This window comes from Lissotriton helveticus, chromosome 8, assembly GCF_964261635.1.
Source record: "Lissotriton helveticus chromosome 8, aLisHel1.1, whole genome shotgun sequence".
NCBI lineage: Eukaryota > Metazoa > Chordata > Amphibia > Caudata > Salamandridae > Lissotriton > Lissotriton helveticus.
In genome coordinates this window covers 974,283,453-974,305,942 of record NC_136069.1, presented here as the reverse complement: position 1 = coordinate 974,305,942, position 22,490 = coordinate 974,283,453, and the positions used below count along the sequence as shown (strand labels likewise).

General features: G+C 45.6%; 1 protein-coding gene across 1 annotated transcript in view; it reads right to left on the bottom strand.

The window, feature by feature from the left end:
- The window catches only part of CRYBG3 (crystallin beta-gamma domain containing 3), a 1,541,789-nt gene that overhangs the window by 1,173,182 nt on the left and 346,117 nt on the right, over window positions 1–22,490 (bottom strand). The window contains exon 3 of the mRNA XM_078657810.1: window positions 21,039–21,481. Coding sequence (XP_078513936.1) covers window positions 21,039–21,481 — 443 coding nt within the window. The remainder of the gene's footprint in view (window positions 1–21,038; window positions 21,482–22,490) is intronic.

The following is a 22,490-nucleotide window of genomic DNA, read 5'->3' as shown; positions in this document are numbered from 1 at the left end:
CATTGGTTACCGGTGAGACACAGAATTAAATTTAAAGCCTTATGCATAGCTTTCAAAACCATTCATGCAACAGGACCTGCCTTCCTGAAGCAATTCCTATGCGCCTATAGACCATCACGTACTCTACGATCCTCCACGGCCAATCTCCTTGAGATTACAAAAACTAAGAAATCTACTTGGGGCGACAGATCTTTCTCAATTACCACCGCCAAACTTTGGAATTCATTGCCGAACCAAATAAAAAGCACCACAACTTTAATACCCTTCCGCAAACAAGTTAAAACTTGGCTTTTTAATCAATGATCATCTATCCAGTTATCGCTCTATCCTAGCGCCGAGACACCTGAGGGTATTTGTGCGCTCAACAAATCTCATAAATAAACAGTAATCAGAACTCCAAGTCTGAGCACTCCACTCCTTGGTTTGATACCGATTGTGCATTTGCTAAAAAAACTTGATTAAGGCTTTGAGAGTGGGGAACCCTGCTGGGATTAGACAATGTAGGGATATATACCGTAAAGTTCTCAAAGGGGCTCGTAGGAACTGGGAAGATGACAGTTGGGAGGATCTGTTAGCAGCCATTAAGAGGGGAGACCAGTTCATGTTCTGGAAGATCCTTGCTAATGGCTCCAGGGCAAATTCTATGGCCCAGGATTATAACTTGGATCCTCGATCCTTGTATAATCACTTTGCCCACTTGTATGCTGCACCAGATCGCCCATCTATAGATTCTACAACTGATATCAATATACTCTTGTCAGCTAATATTTCCTCTCCACTTCATTTTAGCATGGCAGATACAATAAATGCAATTGCTGCCATAAAACCCTCTAAAGCTCCCGGACCCGATAAAATGCCTGACGACTTATTTAAACATGCGGTGGATGTCTGGGCTCCCTACATTAATCTTCTCTTAAATGGAATAGCCAGTGGTCAACCAATCCCCGAATCATGGAGAGCAGAGATCGTTCCCATCTATAAAAAAGGCTTGAGGGATGATCCAGCAAACTATAGACCGATTAGTCTACTAGATATACTGCAAAAAGTCTATGCTAGGCAGATTTTGGATAGACTAACCGATTGGATTTCAGACAATAATGTGCTCTCCCCTTGCCAAGCCGGCTTTAGAAAGAAAATTAGCACCATAGATCAAGTCTTTAGGCTCGTAATTGTATCATGAAAGTATACAAGGTTACGACATGGTCACCTTTATGTGGCCTTCATAGATTTGAAGGCCGCATTTGATTCCATTCCTAGAGACCTTCTCTGGGCTAATTTAGTACAGCAAGGAGGACCGAGTAACATCGTAATGCAGTTGATTAGCCTCTACAAAAACACATATGCAAAAGTGCGCTGGGGGAAATTAGGATAATTGTACAACAGGGTGTGCGCCAGGGCTGCGTCCTGGCGCCAACCCTATTCTTACATTACGTCAATGATATGATCAAAGCTCTTAAAAATACCATCCACGATTTCCCGAAATTAGGTGGTGATCATATTTGTGCGCTAACTTTTGCGGACGATACTATCTTGTTATCACAAACACCTAGGGGCCTCCAGAATCTTTTAAATGCACTGGATGAGTATTGTAAGGAAAAGGGCCTTTAAATCAACCCTGTAAAAACTAAATATATGATTATCAGACCCTATAGCTCATCCACAAATAAACTGCAGTTAAATGACGTGATTTTGGAGCGTGTTCCGAATTTCGTATATGTTTTGGGGTTACCGTTGACTCCAAATTGTCATGGAACCCCCAGATTTCGAAATCTAAACTGATCCTTACTCAAAATGTGTCTCCAATTATAAAGAAACTCTCTTCCACTACGTCAAAAGCGATCCCACCGGCGCTCCAAGTATACAAATCAAGAGCCCAGTCTGCGGCTCTATATGGTTCAGAATTGTGGGGGGGGTTTCTATCATCACTAACTGTAGGGGAAAACAAAATTATGAGAAGGTTCACTGGCCTCCCGCAAAATACACCAGTGATTCCCCTTATGCTGGATCTTGGTATTAAACGCATAGAGCACAGGGCCATTTGGATGACCGTTTCGTATTGGGTCAGATTATGGACAACGGAGGAACTGCTTGTCTATAGGCAAGCATTGCAAGAGTTGATTAATTTGGACGTTAATGTCACGTTCCCCTGGTTGGTCCATATTCGTAAATGGTTATCGGATTTGGGCCTGAGCAGATACTGGAAACATACGGACTTGCTTACCTCTGACTCTAAAATGGAATGTAAAACCATTTTCTGGAACTTTATTGAGCAGAGTGTTATAGCAAGTTCTGGTCATGGATCCCTTACAACTCAGTTTTTGATCCTTAAATCTAGTCACTCTTTTGAACCTTTTCTAGACGAGGTGGAGCCTCTTTAAGTCAAGAGCCTGTACCTAAAATATATATGGCATACTACAAATCAAGACCGTTACATCTAGGTGGGGAATAAGGAATGGCGAGGTAGAAGATTGTACTTGCTCTGAATGCTCCCTGGGAAGAGAAGAGGACATTGCTCATGTTTTATTTTTTTGCAAATTATATGAAGTTCCCAGAAACAAGTGGATTAAACCCCTGGGCAGGAACCTCGGTATTAGAAAATATATTGAGATGCTGCGTATCCTTAAGTCAGATACCTCCAGACTGGTTGTTTTTGGAATGAGTAGATTTTTGCTGGCTGTTAATTTTATTAGATCAAAGCGAGGCTTAAGGTTCTGATATTTAATGCACTTAATGAATTATGATGGTTATATCTTTTTAACTAATGCGATTTCACTTTCTTCATTTTGTATATTATGACAGTATGATTTTTTTTTTATAAAACTGTATTTTAGAAAATGTATTCTTTTTCTGCCAATAACCTAGAATTTTAAAAATTGTTTGGAAAGAAGATAATTGTTTTCCTTTTATGTATATGTGTTTTACTTTGATGATTCTGTGAATCGAATGAAGATGCTTACAACAATAAGTGAAATAGGCCGATATGACCTGGACTCGGTAATTTACCCTTTTTTAAAAAAAAAATACAATTTGTGTTGTGTTCCACGAGTCCGGTACATGCCCACTAATTGCCACAGATTGTATCACTCTACACATAGGTAATAACAATACTCTTTTAAAAGATGTATAGAATTCTAGTGGCAGTGAATCGTCTACTGCCGCCTTCCCCATTGGTAATGTTGATAACCCCATTTCCACTTCTTCTACAGAAACTATATTTTCCAATATAGCTGCTTCATCCACTTCTATTACTGGTATACAACTATCCTCGATATAGCCTAGTATTTCTTCCTGTTTCGGGGCCTATGTGAATGAATAAAGTTTCTGATAGAATAAAAGGAATTGCTCCAAGATAGCAGAGGATTCAGTATGCAGATGCCCATCTAGGCCCCTTATGGCGCTTATCCTAGTTTTTGCTTTTGCCTCTGCAGTCTGATAAGCCAATACTTGCCCTATATGTTCCCTATATTCATATCTTTCTAATCGGTGTTTAGTATAGCTAGCTGCCAAAATGATTATACTCAGGTCCACGAAAACAATATCAGAATACAACAGTCTTTGCAGGAGATGGCGAACAAGCTGGGAAGTTTAACCCAGGATATTTCAGAGCTACAACAGAGGGTTGCGGATACGGAGGAATTATCAACTCGTACAGATAGTCTTACAAAGAAACATGACGATCAGATTTCAACGATACAGATTAAATTGGAGGACATTGAAAATCGCCAGCGTCGGCAAAACCTAAAACTTTTTGGTATCCCTGAAGTCTCAGAGGGGGCAGACCCGAGGGCCTATATGGTGCAGCTATTTCATAAGGCCTTCCCGAAACTCTCTGATTGGGACTGGGATTCTCAGCTGCAGAGGGTCCACAGATTACCAATGGCCCAAAAGAGTAATGGTGGGCAATACCCAAGACCGTTTATGATTTATTTGGAATTGTTTTGTTGAGACAGGCAGTTGCATTGAAAGTTTGACCTAATTCTCCGGTAAAAGCTGGTACTGTTACTTTTTTGTTAGATCTGATTTAAGCAAAGCTACAATGGAGAGACGTTGGAAACTACGTCAATTCATAGACCCGATAAAAGCCCTGGGGCCGCAGGCCTTTTTATAACAACCTGCACGCTTAAAGGTTCTCAAGGACGGTCATACCTATTTTTTTGTTGGAGAAAAGGAAATTGAGCAGGCAGTGGCTAAGTGGCAAACGGGGCTGCATCGCAAATCATTGGTCTTGGATGTCTGTATGGTCTTAAAAGCTTACGTGGCTTATATTTAGCTTGTGTCTAGTTGGTGTCTGGTTTGTCTTAGGACCGCAAGTGGGTAGGCGGTATTAACATATGTAACTTGCAAAGTGATAGGTAAGCTGTATTTGTTAGGTTAACTTTGGCTAACTTAAGCACTATCTCAGAGGGAGAAAAAAATTGTTGTTTATATTTTATGAGGGTGTGCGGGGTGAGCATCATGGCTGAAGCTCTGCAGGGGCTGCCTTGTTAGCGGCAGCTGGATAAAGGGGGGAATCCTCTTCCATTGGACAGGGTGGAGGGTGGGCTTGGGTGTGGAGGGAGGGGTGGGCAGGGTAAGGGGGAAAAGTGGGTAAAAAAACTCATAACTAGGGCACTGTTGGTTAAAGTCAAATGGGAGGTTACTAGCTTTTTTCACCTTAGAAGCAACATATTAAAAATAAGTACATCAAAGGTTTTGGAGGTGGTAAAGGGGTAGTGGCAGAAGCTAGGAAACTTTACTATGGATCAGGTTAAATGCATGGCCTGGAATACGGTTGGCCTTAATAGTGCAATTAAACGCAAGGTAGTCCGCGAGGAGCTGAGAATGTACCAACCTTAGTTAGGTGCTATACCAGAAACACATATCGCCTACAAAGACTGCAATTTGCTAAAACAGTTGGGGTATGAAATTATTACATGCACTACTCAATCAATATCTTTAAAGGGAGTAGCTATTTTAAAAGATAAGAGGTTTAATGGAGTGTTAAAAAGTAAAATCGGACCAACGTGGTTGTTGGGCTCTTGCTCAGCTTGAGATGGGAGTAACAAATTTGTGGTGTGTGCAGTGTATGGTCCTAATGTGGATGACCCTGCTATCTTTGAATATTTTAGTTTAGAATTTCTGAATTGGGAGGGTGAAAAATTGATTATGGGGGATTTTAATTGCGTCATAGATTATGGGATACTCTCTTCTGGAAAAGGCCGTGCTCAAAGAATGCGTAAGATGCGGGCTGCTATACTTCAAATGGCAAGGCTACAGTCGGTTAAAGATTTATGGAGAAACAAGTACTCACCAATACCGGGTTATGCATACTTTTCAGTCCCTCATAAATCTTATTCAAGGATAGATATTGTTTGGAGGTCAGACGGTCTAATTAAAACAACGGATATGGAAATATGCCCTAGTGTAACATAAGACCACAATCCTATTATGTTAGTACTCTGGGTCAACATAGTAAGGAGGGAGATCAGACCGTTCTCTTTTCCAAGACATCTACTGACAGATAGTGATTACTTAGATAATATGTCTGTGGAATTAGAGTTTTTTAGAGTTAATACAGGGACAGTATCACCAATGATTGTGTGGGATACAATGGAAGCGTTCGCTCGTGGCATCACACAAAAATACATCTATGCTCAGAATAAGAAACGTAAAATGAAACGGAGTCTCTGCTGCGTACGCTATGTAATCTTGAGGTGCAACATGTGGACTAAGTAAATAAAGACCAGATCACCCAAGACACTTTGCTTCTATCATTAATAGATGCTAGAGTATTAGCTTTAACTTTCTTATGGCAAACAATCCTCTCAATTCTTAGAAAGTGAGTGTCATATTTAGATGTCTGCACTTGGCTGACATCTGGCAGAGAGGCATTAGTTCCTGCCATTTAAGCCATGACTAGTGAGGTGTGGTGTGTGCACCTACCTACACTACTTGTTACCTACTAGAACCTCTCTAGAAGTTGTAGTCAGGGTGTGCTAAGCCCTTACCACCTACAACTGCTAAGTTCAGTAGAACTTACGTATTATAAGACTTGATTTACATGTACCTACAGGTACCTTGATGTGATTTTTCAAATGATATTCTCAAGATTATTTGGTAAAACAATGCAAGCTCTTATCCCATCCGCTGCACACCAATGTGAGAAGTTGGGCTGGCATATGCTGCCACTATTCTAGTGGGCATCTTGCACCAGTCCAATCAACCCTTATTGATGGTGGTTGTAAAGTCAACCTTATAGAAAGCTATCCTAGGGGTAGCAGTGATGAGCAGTCTTCAGGCTAAGACTTCAGAGAGCAAATTAAGCTAGTTGTTTTACCAATTATAATCTCTTGAGTACCAAATGAAAGCACACCGCACAAGGTATATATCAAATATATATGTATTTATTCTAAACACATCCCCTCTGGACTCTTTATGAGGTCAGAGGTAAAAGTACAATACAAGGAACTTAATTAGCATTCAATAAGTTGCATAGTATACGTTTTGCCCTAGGGGCCTCACAAACCATATACTAAAATAGTGGTATAAGAACCATGTGAGAGTTAGAAAGCAGGCCTAGGGCCTGTGGAATCGCTGGGGCTACTCAGAACAACCAAAGGTGAGATTGCAGGAGGCCCACGGGTGCAGTGTCTAAACACAGCAGCGGGTTACCATTGACTTTCTATGGGAAACAAACAAGTTACAAATTTACTATTTAAGGACACTTCTGAATGAACTACGATGGAACCCTTTTAGACTTGGACACATGGAGGGCCAATGCCCTCGAGACTACCAGAGTACTCGTGTTACCTCACCCACGGAAGCAGGTGCATAGGTGTCGTGTTTTGCAGTCGATTCCAATGGAGAGCTGCGAAGAAGTGCTGCAGGCGACCAGAGGAAAAGTGTCTGGGTGGATCCAAGGGTGGATCGAAGATCTGAAGAACCTGAAAGCAGAGGAGACAGAGTCTGGGCCACTAGCCAGTGACCAGGGCGGCAATAGGTAGATGACACCGGATGTCGGGTGATTTCAGGCAAAAAGGTGAAGTTTGTCTCTTCAGCCACGAGGACCAGGAGGCGTTGACAACGACCAGGAGCTGGATTCGAGCTGTCACACAAAGGATCTAGTTGACTGCGGTGTCGGTATCTGGATTGGACTCAACAAGCATTGGCAAACGCAATCCATGCAGGATGTCGAGATTGACTTCGGTGCAGACCAGCAAGGTCTGGGGCGCCTCTCCTTTGCAGGGAACCTGGAACAAGCCTGGAGCAATCAGGAAAGCAAAGTCGTTTCAAGAGTGGTCTTCCTTTGGGCTCACTAGCCAACGGACTAGGAACCGCGAAGATGCATTGAGCTGAACTGTACAATGCGGGCCCATGGGGCACTCGTGGAGTGTGGGCCTCTGAGCTTCGGTGCAAAAGGTGCTTGGGGCTTGGGCTTCAAGCACTCCAATGCACAGCTTTGGGATACCTCGGGAAGTTGTTGCAGGTAGGAAAATGCAGGATGTCCAGGAGTTCCGGTCCCACGTCTCTCGTGCCCGCACAGGTCTCAGCTTTGCTGTGAGCGAAGGTCGGGGTCAGAGATGTCTGGAAGTTCATGTCCTGTGTCGCAGATTCTTAGGGATCCGGCGGGAGCCTCAAAAATGCAGACCGGCAAAGATGCTGTTGGTGCCTGTTTGAACAGGGTGGTCACTCCTTGGCCACAAGGGAGATCTGTTGCGTCTTCCAGTCTAAATGGAATGTCGAAGGTCCTGGATATATGTTGCAGAGTTTCGTCCAGGGTAATCTAAAGTCCTAGGGACTGGGGTTCTATACTTATAGCAAGTTTAGGGGTTGGACTAACTCTAAGGTCCCTCCTATGGGTGAACCTGGGGAGGGGGTGGTTACACCCCTTCCCCTTTGTCCAGTTTCGTACCAGAGCTGGGGCTGAGTGCCCCAGCAACCAGTTAGAACTGGGAAATACATGGAGCACCTAGTGTGCCCCAGGCAGTGTCTGGAAAGCATTCACTGAATGCAGCCCTCCCTGCCCCAATACACAAAGAGCCTGTCTGGGGAGGTGCCAGCACCTCCCTGGACAGGAAACCTATTGTCCAGGCCTCCCCTGCCGGAGTTTCGTCCAGCAGCAGGAGGGCACCCTCTCACATAAAACCAAGCACTCTACCTCCAGGATTGTCGAGGTCTGCCTTAGGAGTGGCTTATAGGTGAATATGTGTCTACCTCGGTATATAGATATAGGTATACTATATCTAAGTAAGGGATGATTGCACCACCTTACCCAGGCTGTAAGAACAAACCTGTGATGTCAGTTTGGAAGGCTAACCAGGGGTGGCACAATACATGCTGCAGCCCCTGGTAGGCCTAGGGTGCACCTTTGCCCTGGGTACACTATACAGGTGCTCACAAGGGTGACCCAGTAACCAATCTGGCATGTACCTAAAGTACATGGTATACATTTAGAGAGAGAACAGCTGGGCTGTGGGCCTGATTAGCAGGTCCACAGCCACACTAAAGTCGAAAACCAGAGAATCACAGCAAAAAGTGGGGGTAACCATAGGAAGCAGACCCTACTCTCCTACAACACCCTCTCTGCACCTATCAGTACACTGCTTTGCACAAGCGACACAGCCCGCACCACTAAGAAGCTTACCAAAGCCCCCACCATTGAATCTCCGTGACTCATGTACACAGCCCTTTTTGCTTTTCGTCACAGCATTCAGTATCTTACAGCTGTCACCCTGAAAGTATAGCTAGATAAGCAGAAGGCTTTGTCAAGAGGAAAAAAAAATGCACAGCTGTCCCTACCTGTTTGCGGGTTTGGAGTACTCCCTACCTCTTTCCTCCCGTCTGTACTTCTGCACTTTTCTTGGTGTGGTGCACGTTCACAGCACCACCTGGCGGTTGCTTGAGGTACCGCACCAGGCCCTGACAGAGCTCATCTTTAAACAAGCATTTACAATGCAACGGTTTCGCCTTTGCAAAAGTTAGAGCTATTGGCATTGTAAATGACAAACGTTTTATTTATGTGTTGTTTTTGAAAACAGATAAATAAATGGCACTGTCATTTACAATGCCAATAAATGTAGGCGCCTCTTAGTCGCTCGTACTTCCGAGGCACCAGTTTCGAGAGACCTGTAGTGTGCTTCGCTGTAAGGGTGTTGGGTAGTAAGGGAACAATTATGTAGTATGGATGATATGGAAAGTTTACCTATTGTGCGCAATGGCCAGAGTGGTGCTCTCGTCTGGTCTTGTATAACCGTATTTGAACGTGTTATGCTACACGGTGCTTAAGCTGTATGTAAAGTTGCAGATGTAGCTGCGTGAGAAGTAATTGCATTTATATAGCGCTTACTACCCCAGAAAAAGCATTGTTGCGCTATATAGCAAGTAGCACACTACTCTGAGTAACTGGTTATTGTTACCGATGAGCAGGAGCTTTCTCTCCCATCGTTACGAGCGCATTGCTCTAGTTACGATTATAGCGCATTAGTGACAACTCTGGGTGCCGATGACTACCATCCGTGTAGTGTGATCAGTTTCTTGGGTGGGACGGAGTAAATACATTTGGGCTAATTGAGGCTCTTAGGTACTTACTGCAGCGTACGCACCTGCTTAAGAATTGCGTTTGTAGCCAGTCGGTGCAAGCAGGTGTTACGCTATCTTCTTAAAACGCTGCATGTGGTTGGCAGGTAGGAATATAGTCACATGAGTAGTAGTTTCCTAAACCGTGCCTTCTAGATAGTCGCCAGCTTCCAGTCGGAATGGGAACACATGTATGGCAAGTTTCTATAGTTAAAGGAAGGAATTGACTGCTGTGTGTTGAGGTGAGGGATATGGAAAACGTCCCAGGGTGCAAGAGTTTCGGAATCGAAAGTGTGCAGAGACTCCTCTTTCCTACAATGATGAGAGAGTGTGTGTTTCTGCTAGGCGACCAAGTATACGGGTGAGGTGAGTAACGCAATAAGGTTCCGAGGCATAGTGTGGCAAGCATGCTATTGGAGTAAGCACAACATTATGGCGAGCACAGGCATACACCTCAAGCAGCCTAATTAAATACATTCATGCAAGCCAATAGCCCCTTACCGGCACCAACAATCAACAAATGCAACAAGTTCCTCTTTCTTCTCTCTCCTTTCAGATAAAATCAAAACCAGACAAAAAACACCCAATTGATCCAAAACTGAACAAAATCCACCCAAAAAATCCCACCTTCCCAGGCGACCTAGCCCAAGTTAAAAAAAAAAACTCAAACCCAGTAGCTAGTAACAAGACCTTCTTCCTACTACTATCAAGTCAAGTTTTCACATCTGCAAAAATGTCTGGTGTGTGATCAATGCACACTCGCCCGAGTTGTCGTTGCTAGATACCTAAAAATGAGCTAGATTACCCCTACGGTGAAAAAGTCCACCCTTGTTCCCAACTTGTTGGTTAATTTCAGACGTGTTTCCAACCAACCCAAGCTATGTAGGGCCCGATTCACAGAACTAACTTAAGACAAAATCCTAAACTTACTACCATTTTGGTATTCACAGAAGGCACTTACTCATTTTGGTATTCACAGAATGCATTTAATCATTTCGGTATTCACAGAAGTTAGGAGTCCTAACTTTAGGACTCTTAAATGCCTTCTGTGAATACCGAAAGTCTTAAAGTTAGGATTTTTCTCAATTTAGTAAGAGTAAAGTTAAGACTCCTAACTTTAGGACTCCTAAATGCCTTCTGTGAATACCGAAAGTCTTAAAATTAGGATTTTTCTCAATTTAGTAGTAGTAAAGTTAGGACTCCTAACTTTTGGACACCTAAATGCCTTCTGTGAATACCGAAAGTCTTAAAATGGGGGGTTTTCTCAGTTTAGTAGTAGTAAAGTTAGGACTCCTTACTTTAGAACTCCTAAATGCCTGCTGTGAATAATGAAAGTCTTAAAATTAGTATTTTTCTCAATTTAGTAGTAGTAAAGTTAGGACTCCTAACTTTTGGACTCCTAAATGCCTTCTGTGAATACCGAAAGTCTTAAAATTGGGTTTTTTCTCAGTTTAGTAGTAGTAAAGTTAGGACTCCTTACTTTAGAACTCCTAAATGCCTGCTGTGAATACCGAAAGTCTTAAAATTAGGATTTTTCTCAATTTAGTAGTAGTGAAGTTAGGACTCCTAACTTTCGGACTCCTAAATGCCTTCTGTGAATACCGAAAGTATTTAAATTAGCATTTTTCTCAGTTTAGTAGTAGTAAAGTTGAGAAAAATCCAATTTTTAAGACTTTTGGTATTCACAGAAGGCATTTAGGAGTCCGAAAGTTAGGAGTCCTAACTTTCTTACTACTAAATTGAGAAAAATCCTAATTTTAAGACTTTCGGTATTCACAGCAGGCATTTAAGAGTCCTAAAGTTAGGACTCCTAACTTCTGTGAATACCGAAATGAGTAAGTGCATTCTGTGAATACCAAAATTAGTAAGTGCCTTCTGTGAATACCAAAATGGTAGTAAATTTAGGATTTTGTCTTAAGTTAGTTCTATGAATCGGGCCCCCTGTCATTAAATACAGAGTCTCAAAACAGCAAATTATGTATATTAATAACCATCAACTACTAATCGAGAGATCTGTTTTCAGCATAAAGAGACACCCTTAAGGCCATGCATACCTTTCCGGATAGGTATGACCCATGCTTACTCGCCTTACTTGATGTATCAGCAGCGTTCAACAACGTCAAATCACCACAGGACACTAAGTTTGCTGTAACATAGGTCTGGATCATATAATCAAGATCGTTAATTGCCTCTCATGGTTGTCATCTCACCACACCCAGCTGGGGAGGATGACATCAGTGCACAAATGATATGTGGCATCTCCCAAGGCTCTGTATCAACAATTATAGCATTTAACCTTTACCTTAAACCACTACGTTCCTTCCTTCCTTCCTTTGGGATCTCGAGTCTCCATCTCCTAGAATACTGATGACACTCAGCTTTAGCTAAAAGCATTATCCATTAAGGACATTCTCAGACTTTGACTTGTCTCATGAAACTCTAGCAGTGAGTTATCATCAACATTCTCATACTTAATCCCCAAAAAGAGTTCATCCTCTTCAAACCCAAGCTTAAAAATACATTTTTACCCTGCACTTCTAGCTGAACTGGTTCCCCTCTTCTTTCTCCATCTCAATACAACAGTTTGGAATTTACCCCTAACAACACTACTACTATCATGTCACATTAACAAAGTAGCCCAATTTGGCAACTTTTTCCTCTCATTCGCTCAAGAAAATTGAAAACCTTCCAACACCAAATCAAAAGAAAACCATGGCACATACTATAATCATATTCCGCCTGGACACTGGAAATTGCACTCTGGCTGGTGAGCCCTAGTGCTCTCTCGGCCCAATCCATGCTGTTCTTCACACTACAGCCTTACGCTTCTTAGCCAAGAGAAAAATTGACTACAATGCCTCAGTATTGAGACTGACTGAGGCTGTCTTCTAATGTAGGCCAGGATTAAACTTAAAATATGTTGCCTTATGAAGAAGGCTCTCTGGAAAAAGAAAAACACACCTATCTGGCCAAATTGCAGACTTCCTCTAACAGACAGAGGGGCGTCGGAAGAAAGACTCCTTGCAACTCGAAATACGAAATTCAAAACATCAATAGGCGTGAACATTCCTTTAGTGGTGCAGCAACTAACCTTTGGAACTCTCTTCCTCCACAATAACCCAACTGAACATCCTCTCCTTGAGGCACTAGCTACAAATTCATCTCATCCATCTTCACCAGAACCAATTCTTTACCTTAAGTCACCATGGGGCGTACGACTGGTCAATAAAAATTGCCCTTGGGAAAAACTATTACTGCAACTTGTTTTTTTCTCCGTAAAATTTTACCAGCATATTCAGGGTTACAAAGGTCAAAAATTAGATTACGTGCAGATGCATTCATGCCATACTTAAAATTCATGTTTTCGACATAACCATCCCGTTTTTCCTATGCAAATTATCCAGGTTATACCTGAAGGAATTTATGTTGGGGCAAAGAACCTATAGTGATAAAATTGTGCACAAACTCGGAGTACGAAATTACGAGCAAACATAATTTGAGTCTAAATTCGGATTTAGAGTGCAACAACAAATAATGGACATAGTCTCCAGTTTACTCAATGACTTCTACTTATTTCACTACCTAAAAAGTCTTAATTACAACAGTTTTTGCACTGCGTAAAGAACAGTAATAAAACCTTTTTAGTGCAGCGCCGCTATAGAAAGATGGCAAATTTAAAAAATGTTAGCAGGCATAATGTTGCGGTACAGATTTCGCAATGGTGTTTTTTTGTTAAACACTTTGCAATACTGATTTGAGGAAATCAGGTATGGGGTTCCTCCAAGAGCGGGCATAGCTGATTGGACGACCATAGGCATTAAACTCAGCGACTACTAGGATAATGTCGAAGCAACCATGGGCTAAAAATTAATGGAACAATCTGGAAATGTCCTTACCAAGGGAGCAAGTACAAAACAAATAAATAGTTACAGAATAACATTGTCTGCACCACAGACCTCACTTTAATGATAAAGCATTCATAATAAGTGGAACAGGTGTATACAACAAGGCGCTAGCAACAAGTATGGACTTAATAAACTGTGCAAGCAGACCTATAATAACCATCGCTTTGTACAGACCCTCTGTTTCCCATGAACCAACCTCTGAGGGCAGCTGCAATGGCATGTAGCGTGTTACATAAGCCCTAAAGTAAATAAATCCAATGGTAGAAACATAGGAAATTTAAGACAGGTGGAAGGTGGTTGAGCACGACAGGGAAGGATGCGCGAGCTTGCGTGCTAGTGGAAATAGCTCCAAGAGGTGGCAGAGGTTTGGTTTAGCAATGGGAAAAAAGCAGTTATAATAAGGTTTGGGATCGCTTGGGGACAAGGCGTCATGGTTGATGTGGGGCGCAGGAGTAGTAAGGATAAATATGGAGTGGCTTGAAAGGCAGAGTGTTGACAAGGTGCACTTGGTGACTGAGGTGTGGTATAAATCACTATATCAATTCTACTCCATAGGTATGACAAAGGAAGGGGCGGAGAAGGGAATTAGCAGCGCACCAGCACATACCAGTGAAGCGGTGCCCGCTGTCCCCGTGCCCTTTCCGCCGCTGAAGAATGAAGTAGTTGTTGGACTTGTGTGTGACCCAGAGCTTCAGGGCGCTCTTCAGCACCACCTCCTCGGGTTTCAGCCACATTTCTGACGGGTGCGAGAGGCGCGGCGGCTGCTGCCCGGGTCCCGGAGCCCAGCTTTACCACATCCACGGCGAACCCCGCGTGGGCACCCGCTGCAGGTGCCCCCTGCACCAGCCGCCTCCTGCAGCAGCCGTAGCCCGGCTTCGGAGGAGCACAGTTCCGGCATCCAGGGAGGAAGTTCCGTATCCTCCCCACTCTTTCCAGCGGCCTCTGGCGCCTCCTCCCCGCAGCACATGGATCTGCTCTCCGCCTCCCGAGCGCGGGCCAGGCTCGAGTCGACACTGAGGTGTGTGAGGAGACGGGGCCTCCCAAAACATGCGGCCAGGAGCCCCGGGGCTCCACACATAATACCCCCGGTAGGTGGGGTTCAAAAATGTGAGATAAGGGCGGCCTGAAATGAATATTAAGGCTTCAAAAGCGAGAGCCCCTCACACGACTGCCATAGAATTGCGAACAGTGAGACTTCAGATAAAGCGTGAGAAGCGTGGTGTCAAAGGCCTGTGTTTCAAAGACTCAACAAGCACCTACGGGCACACGGACAGCGGGAGGGGGGGCGGACATGGACAGCGGGAGGGGGGGGCGGACACGGACAGCGGGAGGGGGGGCGGACACGGACAGGGGGGGCAGGAACAGCACACGGTCAGCGGGAGGGGGGGCGGGAACGGGGACTCACCTGGACTTCTTCCGGCGGCCGTGGTCGGCATGGAATGACGAAAACAAACGCCATCGCTCTCCAGCACTGCAGTGCCAGACCACCTTTGTTTCACTGCCTTATCTTATCTGCCCAGTTAAGGGCATTCAAGTATTTGGATCCCTCGGTGACCTCCAGCACAGACAGGCAATGCTAAGTCAGGTCCCGGGCCGGCCAGCCAATCACAGCGCGGCCCGGGGAATGACGTCATGGGGGTGCCCCGGCCGGCAGCCAATGACAGCGCGGCCCAGGACAAAGGGGGGGGACTTAAAAAAAGTCAGAGAAACGCCCCCGAATCGCGTTTTCACGAGAAAGCGTGATTGACAGCCTCTGTCTCCCAATGGCTAGCCTCCATTTATGGAGCTAGCCAATGGAAGCAGAGGCGGGACTAAACCCCACACTGTAGGAACATAAGATTTCTCCTGGGCGGAGCTAGGAGCTCGGGCCCAGGCGAAACCTAAAAAAGGTAAAGCAGCCCGGCATAAGGGCAGCCTCGCTAGGATTGGCGCGCCTTACTGGCCTAGGCGGAGCTGAAGTGCTACAGTCTCTCAGGGCAACCACTTGCCACTGCATTGCACCTTGTTTACAGTATACACCAGACGAGAAAGAAAACGTGAGCCCTGCTAGCGCTGTATTCAGCGCACACAGAGCCACACAGACAGTTGACCCAGGACATTGAAGGCCAAACATGGCACCAGGGCTGTTGTGTACTCCGGCGCCCGCTAGTGGCCATCTGCTGCCAAGCAAGGAGAGAGAGAGAGAGGACTGCCTGAGTCTCAGGATCACCAGAGGATACTGTCTGTAGGGATTGCACCAAGCGCAACACTGCCGCACTGCCAAGAGCAGAGGTACCATGCAGGAGAAATATGAAGAATAAGGTGTGTCCCCTAGAGGGAAAGGACCTGTTTTGACATGAGAGTGAGAGTACCCAGACTGTTCCAAAAGAGGCAGTGCAAATGAGCTCATCTATATTGCCCACAGAGACTGGTAACTATCACGAAGGACTCCTGAGCCCAAAGCTGCCTCAGCCAAGAAAGCTATCCTGGGAAGGAGGAGCCAAGCGGGCGACCGAGATGGCTGCTTAGACGCTCGGCTCCGTGAGCCCTCTCACCCCGCACATATATCCTGGCAAATATCCTGAGTCGCGACGACATATTCAAGTAGACGAAGGATAACTTTCACTCACCGTATGCTTTTGAGGCTTCTACGTGCGGCAGACCCGTGGAAATGTCCCCGCCTGTTTTGCGGCCTTCACGGAGCTGGGACCGGGGTGTCGAGTGAGGCGAACAGCCGGCCGCGACTGTGACAACAGCGGCCACTGGTGTGGGTGGGAGTCGGCAGGAGGGCACCGATGGTCCGATGGGCCGCTGGCGACAGTGCTGCCCCAATGCGCCTAGCGGAGTGCCTTGTGAGGTGTGCGGTAAAGCAGGGTCGAGGGGAGTGCGCGATACCTGGCCCCCTCTCCAGTGTTGTGTCCGGGCATGTTTACTGACTTTTCCCGGACTTGACGGGCGGCTCACGGGGAGCGGCGGAGATTTTGTTTAGCCCTTTGGTGACCCTTCGTTGAGAAGCCTACCCTGACCTTTGGGGTCCCCGTGGTGAATCCTATTGCGCCCCGGTGTGGGGCCGGTCCCAAGGTGAGATGGAGAAGGGCGAGGCCGGATCAGCTAAGATGGCGGATGGTGCCCTCTTGCGCAGACCCTTCTCCGGGACGCCCGAGATCTGGGAAGACGGATGGCCGCCATTGTTGTACTGCCGTTCCACACGGACATAATTCGATGTCAAGGAAGCGCCGATGTGCCTGCCTCTGCGTCAGTGATGGGTTTTCCAGCTACACCTCGGTTCGTGGAGACGCCGGAATATCCGGCTCATGAGATCGCTTCGGACAGATCTGCTGTACATGCGGGTGCCTCGTCGGGGCCCTTGTCTGCTCGGCGGCTGGTTGAACAACGTCGTTCTGTGGTTTGGGTTGCCCCGGCGGCGTTTCAGCGCTTGTTGGACGGTGTGACTCTCTTTCCCTGGCTGGCGAGACTGTGTTCGAACTGGAAGGTGTTTTCGGGATTGCTGCAGACACAGTTGGATTTCCGCTATCCATATTCGACTGGGTTTTGGGGGCTGAGGTCCCATGGAGTAATAACACTGCTCGGTCCGCCAGGACTTCTTGGACCCTTCACGCTGCTCTGTGTGTCGATTGATAAGTGGATGTATGTTGGTACTACTGATAGAAAAGGCCAGGGGTGAAATCGTCTAGGACATGATGGAACTTATTGTTGGCTGCCGGTGATTTGGGGGACACTCAGCGGGAATGTTATTGATTGTGTTATTCGAGATTATTGTTTTCCATTGCTATCCTGCCCTTACTTTTAGAATGTATACTATGCGCGGTGGTGGGGGAGGGGGCCGGTGGCTGGATCGATGGCTCTTCCCTCCATTTCTCCTCTTTTTTCTCCTCTTTTTCTCTTCTTCTCTTTTTCTATATTTCGGGTCTCTATTTAGGGCGACAGGCATGCTGCTGGGGGGGGGGGGGGGGGGGGATAGGCCGTGGCCTTCTGAAGAGATGCGGGTGGGGGGTAGGGGGACGTTTTTTTTAAATTTGTCCTCTCTTTGTTTCTATGGCCCTTTGTCTGTCTTTCCTTTTGGTGTCGCCGTTTTTCATGTTTCCTACAGTATGTTTCGTTTTGAGGGGTGGGGCGCAACCTTATGGCGTAACGTGTTTGTTATTTACATTTATCCTGACTTGTCTGCCCTACCCCCAATACTTCGCACGTATTTGCACTATTTGCGGATTTCCTGCTTTATGCTGGCTATTGTAGGACCTTGTATGATCGTGTGACACTGATTCTGCATTTTTCTTTATTATAAAATGAACCTTCTCGAATCCTGAATTTTGTATTGTACGCTCGACTACAAGTTATATCCTGGACTATTGTTGGACCCTGATTCTCGGGTTGCTGTATTCTCCTATGTTGCTTCGCTGTACTTTCAACTTGACTAGCGGCCGGCCGGGGTGGTTGTAGGCCCATACGTGTATTTCTTTGAGGTGACAAATAAAGGTTCTTAAAAAAAAAAAAAAAAGAAAGCTATCCTGGAAGTGAAGAGGAAACTTACAGACTTTCTCCTAAAAGAGGGAAGAGCATTTGTGCTCCTGGTAGCAGGACGTCATCACTGCAAGAGAGAGCAAACACACAGGGTACAAGCAGACAGCACCCATGAGGACTAGCTACCAGCGCCACCACTGCCTGAGCAGAGCCCATGCCAAGAGGGCAGCTATACAATGCATAGCTGCATGAAAAGAGCAGCACCAGTTTCCCAACCAGCACTACCTGGCCACCCTTCGACAATCAATGAGAATATCACATGGTGTGACCAACCCTGCCCAGCATGCCGAAACCAAGGCAGGATCCAACGTCATGACAGCACAGCCTCAAGGTGAGAGAGCAGTGCCCTCGAGCGAAGAGTAGGCGGAAGGGAGATTACCTGCCATCTGCGAAGCACCAAGTAGATCCCAGGAGAGAGGGGCCCTGTGTGGCCCAAATGCAGTTAGGAGAGAGATTGTGTTCAACTTACCTGCACTTGTACTGCCCTGGCGTGGGCCAGATATTGTTCAGAGAGTGCCTCCAACACTGCCTTAAGACTGTGGTGTGCATCTGTCCATTACAGGCATGAAGAGATACCCAAAGTCCTAGTGGCAGGCTGCCACAACTGTAAAAAGAGAAAGGAGACCTGTACCTCCCTCAGTGATCCAGGCACTACAGAACAGAGCCACCAAAGTACACCTACCTCCACTGTCGTCCATGAAATGGCTGACCACCTGCGAAGACACACAGTCCCATAGACAGGACCGGATCGGCGAGTGGTCCGTGACGGAAGAAGATGCGTAGTCCAAAGGACACGACGGAGTGAGCAGGAGGTGCCTGTGATATTGTGTGGCCTTTCGCCACTCTTCAGAGCATGTGTAGAACAGACATGCATGGCGTGGCTTTTCGCCACTCTTCAGAGCATGTGTAGAAAAGACATGCATTGCGTGGCCTTTCGCCACTTTGCAATGGTTACACAGAAGACATGTGGCCAGACGCCCCTTTACACATGAAGCAAGAACCAAGGAAAAGAGAGCATGGCACATTGCAACATTTGCAGAGAAGAAAAGGAGTGGCGAGATAGGAGGGTGACAATACTATCACAGAAAAGTAGACGACAACAGGTGAGCAGGAGAAGACAACAAAAGGGGACAAGATTGAGTACTCTTACCATCACCAGAATGCAGCTTCTAATATACGCCAGCCACCGCGGTGCAGTGACGTCACAGGAGATAGTTCAGTATGAGTAGCAAACATAAGCCGCCTACATGCGCGAACTGTGTATCTGCCTCATTATTCACAGTGACATCCAGCCACCTGTCACTGGCTGCTTAAGGAAAAGGGCATCCCTGTTTTCATACACACATGCCGAATAGGAAGAACTGCACCAAGTGTCCTACGAGTCTCATGACTGCAAAGATTTGCCAGTCATCCTTACTCCCGGCCAGTCATCACCACCTGTTTTACATGTCATGTGATCTCATGGCAGCCGTTCCATCATTTGCCATGTGCATCATCACCATCCCGGACCATCAAGTACCACGATTGGAGTCCTGCACCACTGCCATACAGAGTGACGATGTGAAGACCCAGTGACCATTTGTTTAACTGGCGTACATCCTGATCCCGGTAGCGAGAGCATGTTCTGACCAGGACACATCCACCCCTGACGTTGCACAAGTGACTAGGTGGTGGCCCCGAGGTGGTCTTGCGGCTGTCCAGATGCAGACCCAGTGCAGCCCATAGGCAGTCCAGCGGCAACTCATCCAAGGGGCCTCCCCCATTCGTGAGAGAGGGTTTACTTTGCCCCACCGATGGTTTCAAGGAAGTAGCCGGGACAGGCAACAGAAGCTTCAACAGGTCACAGAATGTCAAGACTGCTTTCAAGAGATTAAGCAACATCGTCATCAGGTGTTTACAATGGACTCCACCTACGCTCCTGAAGCACCTGTGTTTTAACTACAAGCCACTAATTGCCTCACAGCAAGAGTACGCTGGACCAACGAACATCACATAGGTGGACTGTCACACCGACGCACAGCTGAAAGGTTTGGACTTCATCAGCACTGTGTTCATGTCCTAGTATACCTGGTTACGGTATGGATATGTGCCAAGATGTCCGGGTGCTCCCAGCTGCACCGGTCACCTGCTGTCCTGCGAACTGCATCTCAGAACTATGAGACTTTTTCAGTTACTTTTAGTTGTGTTCTCATTCCTTCCCACAGGTTGGACTGCTGTTTGTTGTTGTTTTTGTTTTAATAAAATTTGGGAGGAATGTTGTGTCCTGCTGGGCCCAGTCTAGTGTTTTGCCAGCCACTCCCTCGAGGGATGGCCCATACACCTACCCCACGCCTATCCAACACAGGCATCACCAGTCAGGTGACCCTGCCAATAAAAGAGCCCGAGAGCACGTGCTCATGGCCATTGCGAGTAACTATAATCACTGTGTTGGTGTCTGTCATTTCCACAGCATGTGGGCCTCCGGCCCACGATAGAACATAGACTTACAGTGAAAAGTATCGCCACTTCTAAACGTACATTCAAATCAACAGTTCAGACCTGCCTACCTGATGCTTTGAATTGGGCACCTACTGACTTTAATAAATAAAGAAATAAGTTGGGTATAACGTAGGTGAACATACCAGAGCCCCTAATGAGAATTCCCAACACGCACTACCCCGAGAAGCCGTGCGTAGCAGCCACGATACTCTACTCATACGTTCACACTCTGTGATACTGTACGCCATATATGCTTGTAGTGCCTCGTTTCTGCCCACAAAAGTCATCACATGTACTGTTCATTGTGTAGCCGTGCTATGATGTTGTCGCAATGTACACCACCAACTGTGTGTGCTTGAATGTGCCAAACTACATGGTTATTGTAATATGCATAAAGCTTAATGAAAATATATATATTTTTAAGTACAACGTAAGTGTGTGTGTAGCATAGACACATATTAAAAAGAGTATTTTCAAATATTATCTCTTAAAATAGATAAGTGAAACAGATACAGGATTTCTAAACATGTCCATGGGGCATTTTCATACTTTTGTAAATATATTCCACACTAAACTTACTCTGGTGCCTTTGTGGATTCTTTATTACTCTCCATCCCTGGAAGTGCAGGAGAAGCTGGGGTGAAATGTTTCGTCTCGGTGTCTTCTGTAGTTGAGTCTGCTTCTTCCTTTGATGTGGACACTGTAAGACTACTGACATCAGGCTGCTTCTGGATAAGGGGACCGCCCTCACAGAGGCTAGACTGGTCTTTTTGCTCATTTTCAGTTTCAGAGTTTTCTTTTTTTGTAGGTGCCTGTTTCACCTCTGTTGATAGGGTCTTTGGTGTGAAATTAAACAGGTTTCCAAGGAACAGTAGAAAGTTATCTTTGGGCTGCCTGTCATGATCAGGTGGTTTGATTTCAGGCGGTACTCTGGGAAGACAGTCCTCATGGATCTCCTCACTTGCTGCAAATTCTCCTTGTACTTCCACGGAGGAGTTATTTTCACCGTTATTATCTGGAATCTAGAATTAAGGAAAAGACAATGACTATGCTGTATAGCTTTGAAATACTCCAGCACAATTTTAATCAAAGCAGGCTCATAAGGATTTACTCTATCATTTCCGCTTGCACATTAACAAACTTCTTCAGTGGAGTGCACCATGTAATCACCATCAGTATAACATAACGTGTTTTTGTAAAGCGCACGTTCACCCCTGACTGGGCATTTTGGCACTGAATAACAGATGTTTATTGTTACCCAACTCAATGGTACCCATTTTATAGACCTCAAATGGATGAAAGGCTGAGTGGACCCGCCAGGATTTGAACCAGTGACCATGAGGTCGAACACAGGCCCCTGCAGTGGATGCATTAGTCCACTGAGCCACCAGACCCGGCTTTACAAGGTAGTATAAGTAGGAAAAATGACCTATGCGGAAAGGTCTGTGTCTGGTAATAATGAATATTTCTGCAAATAATAATTTACATGATTACTCAATAAAGAACTGTTTAAAGCAATGAAGACAAAATGGATTATCACAAAATAAACGTAATGGTATGACGCAAAGCTCAACTCTCTGAACCATTCCAACTAGTGGCTCCATGTTCAATGGCAACTTATGGCAAGACTTCATTAAATTATCTGCATCTTTAGTTCATGGAGTGGAGCATCAGCTTATGTGAGTTACTTGCTGGGAAGTGGCAGGAACACTGGGCAGGTCTCATCTTAACATGCATTTGATAAGATACTGTTTTAAAGACTGGATATACTTGAAAGCCATAATTATATGGGCTAGGAACAAACCGTAAGAGCTCACCACTTGTTAATAACATCTTGTGCAATTGAACCATACCTGAATACTGTTACAAACCCCAACCACCGTTTTCTTCTGGTCAGATTCAGGTTGAATCAACTTCATTTCCTCCTCGCTGATCCTCCGGGATGGAAAAGGGTGGAGGATTTGGGGGTATGTTCCTGTGACGACTTTTCTACCCAGGACACATGCCCTTTATCTTTTTTTGTGAGCATTT